We start from the raw sequence: 8453 nt of genomic DNA, 5'->3' as shown, positions 1-8453 counted from the left end.
GAGTAAATGCTAACTTCTCTTTAAAATCTGTAATCAAATACCTAAATATTAGGAAATATCAAGAATGAATCAATTATGAGGGACCAGGTGATCCGATTCTCTTTCCTTACATTTTTTATTTCTAAATTTCTCCACCATTTTTTTTTCTCAGTTACAATGATTGACATTTAAAATAAACCTTAACATTTAGTGATTTAGTGGAGTCGATAATCATCCATGCGTATACCTCCTCCAAATTTCAAAAGATGGTCATTAAAAAAGAATTTATCAACACGAAGTTTGTGGAGTCAAGAATCATCCATGACCACATGTTCCTCCAAAATACCGTGAGCATGGTTAAAAAGCAGATTTATTAACGCTAAATATAAGTTGGTGGAAGAGTGATCCCTCAGTATTTGCAAATAACAAGTAAGCGTCAATTATAATAACTAATTCTTGAAAACAGGGAGCAACAGTACCTTTCTATATAATATTTCATTAATCAATTAAAACAAGGAACGTCATTTACAATTCTATGATTACAAACGCAACAGAATACCTCTTTATATAATCAAACCCTTCGTAATAATGGCCTTTGCAACTTGGGCTTTATATCTTTCTATCGAGCTATCAAAATTGCTGATACCCAAGGCCCAACGGGACAAAAGCCCAATGTCCTGTTAGCAATAGTGCCTGAATTTGTGTACATTGATTTGAACTTCGGTCGCTAATATTAAAAATTATGGTTTCCCCGTCCTCTAATTTTGCTCAAGAACGTCTCATTAGTGAATTAAAAGTCATAAACAAAACGTGGTAAGATTTTATCATAGATATAAGTAGAGGAGAGTTCAGAATTCTCACATTGGGGAGTTCAAGGCAACATCTTTTTTCAGTTTATTCATTGAGGTATTTCATCAAACACTTGGTGGGCTTATTGTCGTCAGACAAACCATGTTGTACGCATGTCAATAGATATCGATATATGCCGAAGCAATCTAATGAGTGATATCGAGAGAATTCATCCAGCGTTGTTGACGCAACCCTTCTAAATATGCCTAGTAGGCATTACAATAAATACTTGATGAGCACAAAGAATCCATACAAAACATTCGGAAGATCTTTAGAAGACCTTCACATGCATATTTCTCGAGTGATCCTGAGGCATCCGCCCTTGAGTATAAGATCCTAAATAATGTTGAATAAAAAAATGCGTAAATGCATGAGTAATTTCCTAGAATTGGACCCTTACAATAGACTTTGGAAGTCCATAGGTCTATTCCTTCATCAAAGAAAATATCTACTTGATTTACTGCAGAAACCTAAACTGGACCACAGTGGTCAACCTTTGCCAAATCCAACAGAGTACAGGTCCATTGTAGGAGGTTTACAATACCTTAATTGGATCAGACCTGATATCTCCTTTGCAGTAAATCAAGTATGCCAATTCATGCACACTCCTATTGACATTCATATGCAAACAGCCAAAAGGATTCTTCAATTGCTCAAAGTTACACTTTCTCATGGGTTCTGGTTTAAAAAGGGATCTTTCAATTTGTTAGCCTATTCAGATGCAGATTAGGCTGGCTGAACCTTTGATAGGAGATACACTAGTGGATTCTATGTGTTTGTAGGCACTAATTTTATTAGTTGGAGTGCCAAGAAACAGCCCACAGTGGCTCGTTCATCTACTAAGGTAGAATGTAGATCTTTGGCACACACTGCAATAGAGATCACCTTGGATTTGAAAAGTGTTCAAAGATTTTAGCCTTCCTCTTTCCCACAAACCTACCATTTGCTGTGACAATATTTTTGCAATATATCTTGCTTCATATCCAATATTCCATGCTAGGACTAAGTATGTGGAGATCGATTACCATTATATTCAAGAATTTGTTCTTCCAAATCTTCTTCAAGCGCAATACGTCAATAATCAAGATCAAATCGCAAATATTCATACCAAATCCTTGTCCAAAAACAGGTTTCTGTTTCTTCAGTTGAAGCTCTCCCGTGGAACCTCTGGTTTTTCCAAGTTTAGCTTGAGGGGGCGTAAAGATAAAGATGTCTACTCATGACAGTTGTCATTTCCTAGTGTAGTCAGCAAAGCAGTTTATTACAACCCCGCGTAATTAGACAAGGGCTGTTAGAAATTCTTCTGTGAATAGCGAATTGCTTTACATATACATTTCTGTAAGACTTAGAACACTTAACAACAAATGTCCTTTCCACAACTGACTCCTCTCGCAACGACGTCTTACAGAATTAATCTCACACCAAAAGAGATTTCATCTTCTCAGTTCTTACTAGAGTACACATCTCTATATACATGTCAGGATAGAAACATATATACTAATAAATCTTATAACAATATGTAACTTTCCACAATTTCCTACAGTTCATAACCCGGAAATCTAGAATTTTCGGGTATATAAAGATCAAACCAGAGGCAAGCTGTTCCGGCAAGACCTTGAAAGAGAGAGTAGGCATATTCGGCCCCATGTGTGTGTCCCGCAGTCGCAAACTCTCCGGCATTATGATACAAGAAGCTTGCAAATGCCCTTGCTCTCTCTTCGTATATGCTCTCTCCAGTCAGACGATACAGAGAAAGGAAGGCATAGGCATTCCCAGCCACACCATCAGCAAGTCCTACCTTCTTCAGTAAACCGTTCTTCCACACAACTTCTCCTGCTTCTATTGCAGCATCGCGAAATTCCCGATCACCTGGAAACACCTGAAGAAAGTGAAGGAACAACTGTTAACTCATTTGTCTTGCAGACAGGCAGAAAATACGCACATAAAATGACCATCCTTCTGTGCTAGAAACAAACTTTGAGAATTTGGGATATATGAAAAAAGGTCAAGGATCAGAACAAACAATTCTCAGCACATCTTGCAGAAAATAAATTAGGTAATCGACTGAAGGGACTATATTTTCGACCCACATTTACTAACATGGTGGTCTTTAAATGTAGTCTAAATAGAAAACACGCATTATTTCAATCAACTGTTAATTTATGTATCTAAAAAATAATCGACTTTAGTTACCACATCAACTTCATTTGATCAATATTATGGTCAAGGGTTATGCACATCGACTTATAGTTAGTTCTCACGAATTTTGTTGTTTCTTTTTTTAATTTGGAAAATGTCATACATGATATTTGAACCAAGGACTTTCTGCATCTAACAAAGTGAATACTAGGTCTCACTAAACCGATTGATCTTTTGACATTACAACTCGCTCATCAAAACATATATCCAATTACTTTTACTACCGAATGTGAGAAATGCGTTAAGAAGAGTAAATTTACAAAAGAGCTGCCACACCAACCTGAGATGCCTTGCACAAGGTTATGGCCATGCCAGCTGCACCATGAGACCACTGCACAAACTTGTCTCTAGGGTTTCCTTCACTTGACGGGTAGTTTCCACTGTGAGGGAACCTATTAGCCATCATATATCTAAGCGTTGCCTTCACATCGTCAGCATCCTCTTTGCAAAGTGGGAAGTGAAGCAGCACTTGCAAAATTCCAGCCACGCCATTGGCTGCCCCCAAATACCTAGTCCCGTGCCACCTGAACATGAGCGGGCAGGACGGGTTATGAGATGAGCCTGCCCTACCACCAGCTAACACAGCATCCACAACAGGCATTAGAAGATTATTTGGCAACTTTTCTTGTCCAAGATACTTGTTTATGAACAAAGCTGCCCATAAAAACCCAGCTCTCCCGTAGAGAAGATCGTACGACATTCCAAAACCACCTTCCTCCGGCCCAACAGACAGGGCCTTCTCTTGTGCCACCTGTACATAGTCAACCAAATAGGTAAGCGAGGGAAAACAATACAAGAGCTACAAATGAGAGATTCTCTCATGTAACTAATTTATGACGTCATATTATTCGTTGGCAACACATCAATCCAAAGTAACCATCCAGCTTGAAAATACTTTCGAGAAATGTGTATATAGCCTTGGACAAACTTAAGTAATAGACACGTAATCTTGACTTTTTTCCAATATAGAAGGTATCCTACCACTCTTGATGACATAATAATTAAGAGGCATTTAATCGCACTTTTCGTAAAATTAGTGTTTTGAAAAGTGCGCATTGGGGCGTGCCTAGGCGGCCTTGAGGCAAGGCGAGGCGGGAGCAATTTCGCCTCTGCTTTGTGGGAGTCGGTGAAAAACTCGCCTAGGCTTGTCGGGGTGCACCTATGAGGCTAAGGTGTACTTTAGGGCATTTTGAGGCGGCCGAAATCTTGCCTGAAATTTTGGAGATCCTGAAGTCGAAACTGGGCTTTGGTGCAGCGACTACCCTCTGGTTTTCTTTAGTTGCAGAGGCGGTGTCTTCACGAAGAAGACGACTACAAATAAAAGAAAAGTTTTTTTTTTTTTAAATACTTGGCTCAATTTAAGACACCGTTTTGACCCAATCTTTTAAAAAAAAATTGACCCAAAACGACGTCGTTTTGGCCAAGTCTAATTTTATTTTTAAAAAATTATAACCCCGAGCCTCTTTCCCCATCCCAATACCCGACTCCCATCTTCCCAATCACGGTTGACACAATTCCATCCCCAATTCCACAATTCCCCAATTCCGCAAATCCTAAATTCTCAATCCCAATCCCAATCCCATATTTCAATTTTACCCGAATCTCGTACTTCAATTTGTTTCAAAATTCTCCACACCAACATAATTTGTTTCAAAAGTCAAGTAAATTTTTTAGTATTCTAATCTCAATTTGGTCTTGAGTGCTTGTTTGATTGTTGATTAATTATTTTACAAGTATTATATTATATGTATTTATAAAAAAATTAAATCCCGTGAGGCTTCGCCTCACATCTCACGCCAAGGTGGAAGCTATCCATGAAACACCTCCGCCTTTTAAAACATGAGTTTCATGTGTTTTTATTAGCGCCTAGAAATAAACAAAAGTTCAACAAAAGGAAAATCTGAGTATATTTTGGCAGGAAGCTTTTGATCACATTGGTCACCAACTTGGTGGAGAGATTGGGTATTATCTTTGGCACTATTTGATATTCATTGTAAAGTCGTATGGCGTCCAACCATCAGTTAAAATCACATGCACTTCTGAAATCCACAGACATACAACAGCAATACCGCAAATATCTTTCCACCTATCTACCTAGGTCTAGGTCCACACGAGGAAATTTCAACTATAATTTCAGGGTTTTGTTACTATAATTTCATTGGTTTGAATTTTTTTTAATAAATTTGTAGTAACGTCACTAACAACACCGTAATTTTATCTTAAATTTAATTTAAATGAATACGTGTGAATTCTACCAACCTCTTTTGGCGTAGTGAGGATTCCTTAGTGCAAGCACTAAGTAAGTCCCCAAATCATTATTCATTAGCTTTCCCATGGGAAAGTACATGACTAATTCCTATAAATACAATGATAAGTTACAAGAACACAACCCAAAAGAAAAGGAATAACTTTGTTTAGACTTTACGAGGCAATTACGCATCCTTTTCACAAAGTAGATGCTCCAAAGTCCAATTAATTAGAGAATTAATTAAAACAAATCAGGTTAAGGTGATAAGGTTTCATAGCAAGTTGGGTTCATTTTCGTACAAGTAACATATATGACTTTGGTTGGTTTTGGAGAAGGAATATATATTTAAAATTTTGATGACAATAAATCACTTGATGTGTGTGTGTGTGTGTGTATTTTCTAAGAAATATACACATTTCTTAACAAAAGCTAACAATTTTTTTCTTTTTGCAGGAGCCACAAAATTAAACCAAATAGTGTGGTGGTTTGATAGTCAACAAGTCTCAGAACCATGACGAAACCTAATTCTGATACCATGAAAATGAAAGATTAAAGAGAATAAAAGCATCATTCTTTAGTAAAGCATCACATGGAAAGCATATTCCCACATATCTTGTATGTTAAGTTAGCACTTTGGTTCTGTTTGAAAATTATTGGTAATCTCATGACAACGATGACCCGATAATTGAGAGAAATCCATGATAAGATTGTGAGATATTTTATCAGCTCCTAATTAACAAGAGAATAGATTACTTGTGTTTTGAGAGAGAATAGATTACTTGTTAAAGTGAATGGAAAGTTTTCATGATTTTTCAAGAAACTCAACTTGACAGACTAGAAGATTTAAACAATAATACTTGAATGTAGGGAACTCGACTCACAATGAATTCACAATAAATAAAAAATAAAAAATAAAAGATGTTAATTACAAAAATTATTTTTTATTAATTAATGCGGGAAGACCATTTGAGCTGATGAAATTTCCAAGTATTTAGAAGAGAAATTTCCTTCTCATAATCGTTCTGGTTTCTTATTTTTAGGTCTTGCACTTTTCTGTTTTCTTATGTGTAAATAAAGGCAGGAGAAACAATTTTCTTACCCATATTTTAGCAAAAGCATGGCACTCAAGATTCAAAATGATTCAAGTTCCTATTCCTTGTAAGTAAACCTACATTTAAATGTTTAAATCGACACTATTTGACATTTGACATTGCTAATGGACTAAAATTAGGCTTGACAATTTCTTGCACGAGTAATCCAACACGAAAATAAAAAGTATGATACCAAAACGATACGAACAAGACTCAAGTCATTAGGCACGACAATTTATTCTATGCCCCGTTAACCTAACACAGAATGACACGACGAGCTAACGAATTGAGTCGTTATCAAGTCACTTGTTAAGAACTCGTTAATATAAGGGGTTTAACATGACACGACATGTTAAGATAACGAAAACGTCACGAACAAGATAAACACGACCCGTTTGCCAAGTCTAACTAAAATTGCTAATTAGACTACTTTCCATATTTGATATTTCTCGAGGTATCAACAAAGTATCCAAATAACAAACATAGGTGATAGAAGCTTTGACAATACTAAAAAAGGCAACAGAATGGCAATATCAGTTAGAAATAAATACCTCAAGAAACAGATTCAAATACAGGTTACGTCTTTCATGGTCCCCAATCAAATTGGCCACCACAGCTCCTAGGGCGTACACTCCTCCTCTACCACATAAAAAAGTCACGTGCCTGCATAAAAACAAAATTGCAAATCGATCAAGACTCGCTGCTTAAAATATCCTTTTGCCACTAATTAGTGTTCGATAGGGATATCACACTCTCGTTTTCTCTTCTGCTACCGATATGTTTTTTGTATGTTTTATTCTCTTTTGATTTATTCTCACTGCAAATAGGCATAAAACTAAAACACACTAAGTGAACGAAACCATATCACTTTCGCCTTGTACAACGTCTTTTCTGACATTTAAGCTCCAACAAATCACCTAACTTGTTGACCTTTGTTAGTTGAAAAATCACGTTCTTGCTTACTACATTCAAGTTTTCTCATTTTCTAAGTGTACTGTAGCATGAGATATTAGAACAATACGTATTATACGAGAGCAACTTAAATGCAACGGAATTATGAAGACAGCGAGTGTAATAATACAACGGAATTACAAAGACCTTGACATTTTGTAGACCGAAATGTGTCACGTAATTGCTTCCTCCATTCCGCGTAGGTTATAATCGATTTGTTCGGGAAAATAATTATTACCTGGTTGACGCACTTGCGACAGCCCGGCACTTGTCGACGATCTCAGCGCACAGCACCAAGTCCTGCCGGTTACCGGCGGCCTCGTACGACCTCAAGCACGTAAAAGCCGTACCAAGAAGACCCGTATAAACTGTCGGATCCAACACCATACCCGTAGGCGTACCCGAATCATGCCCTCCTTCCCACGTAGCCTGCACCACCTATATCCCCCAAAAAAAATAATAACTAAAATTTGGAAATAGCAAGCCGTGGATTGTTCGGGTGGTTATCACCTTCCTCTCGTATTAATATAGAATATCATTTATAATTAAATAAATAAATAAATAAAGCTCGGAAATTGTACAGTAAGGTTTTAGTTCGTTAATTAATGATGGAGCAAATTAAGCAAGATTAAGCTAAAAATAAATAATTTGAAGAGTTCAGGTAAATGTAAACCTGATCCTTGAGAGTCACCGCCGCTCTGAGAAAAGTCCCGCTCGAAGGTGACAAGGTCGGAGCCGCTGGATCGACCAAATCCAGCCGTTCGTTGTTGGCATCATCGTGTTCCTCCCGAGAAGGGGCAAACTCCACGCCAAACGACATGTCGTTTCTCTGGACTTTCCTTCAGGTATGGGCTTGAGTTTCACGTACGGCAGCAGAGTATTCCTTACTGTTATGTAGAGGAGGAAGGAGAGAGGGAAAGGGGTGGAGGTGTGATTATATGGAGCCGCGGTGCACTGTGGAGATGATTCCCCGCGAACCAAGTACGCTTATTAAACCAAACAAGTCGAAATTATCCTAATATTTATATTAGCGTTGGGTGCATGTGAATAATGTCAAATTAAAAGGATATTCATTACAAAAAAAAAAATATTAAAAAGGGATCAGTATTTCTTAGAGCTATCTCCAATGATGAAAT

At 37.3% G+C, this 8453-nt stretch overlaps 1 protein-coding gene across 1 annotated transcript; it reads right to left on the bottom strand.

Annotated features, from left to right (window-relative positions):
* Positions 1 to 2070: 2070 nt before the first annotated feature.
* LOC126603436 (lanC-like protein GCL1) lies at positions 2071 to 8319 on the bottom strand. Its single transcript, XM_050270281.1, has 5 exons — positions 7991 to 8319; positions 7556 to 7755; positions 6918 to 7029; positions 3308 to 3778; positions 2071 to 2707 (listed from the first exon to the last, which is right to left on the bottom strand). The coding sequence occupies exons 1-5, from the start codon at positions 8135 to 8137 to the stop codon at positions 2366 to 2368; spliced, it is 1272 nt and encodes a 423-aa protein (XP_050126238.1). The 5' UTR covers positions 8138 to 8319; the 3' UTR covers positions 2071 to 2365.
* Positions 8320 to 8453: the final 134 nt, after the last annotated feature.

The sequence above is a fragment of the Malus sylvestris genome, chromosome 15 (genome assembly GCF_916048215.2).
Source record: "Malus sylvestris chromosome 15, drMalSylv7.2, whole genome shotgun sequence".
Classification (NCBI taxonomy): domain Eukaryota; kingdom Viridiplantae; phylum Streptophyta; class Magnoliopsida; order Rosales; family Rosaceae; genus Malus; species Malus sylvestris.
The sequence above is the reverse complement of the archived record's forward strand: the minus strand, read 5'-3'. Positions and strand labels throughout refer to the sequence as shown.

Bases quoted from the DNA above. Each gene is read 5' to 3' on its own strand.
- LOC126603436 (XM_050270281.1), bottom strand. From the start codon at position 8,137: ATGTCGTTTGGCGTGGAGTTTGCCCCTTCTCGGGAGGAACACGATGAT. The intron at 7,030-7,555 runs GTAATAATTATT...GTTTTTATGCAG, and splicing joins GTCGCAAGTGCGTCAACCAG to GCACGTGACTTTTTTATGTG. The intron at 2,708-3,307 runs GTTGGTGTGGCA...CACTTTCTTCAG, and splicing joins CCTTGTGCAAGGCATCTCAG to GTGTTTCCAGGTGATCGGGA.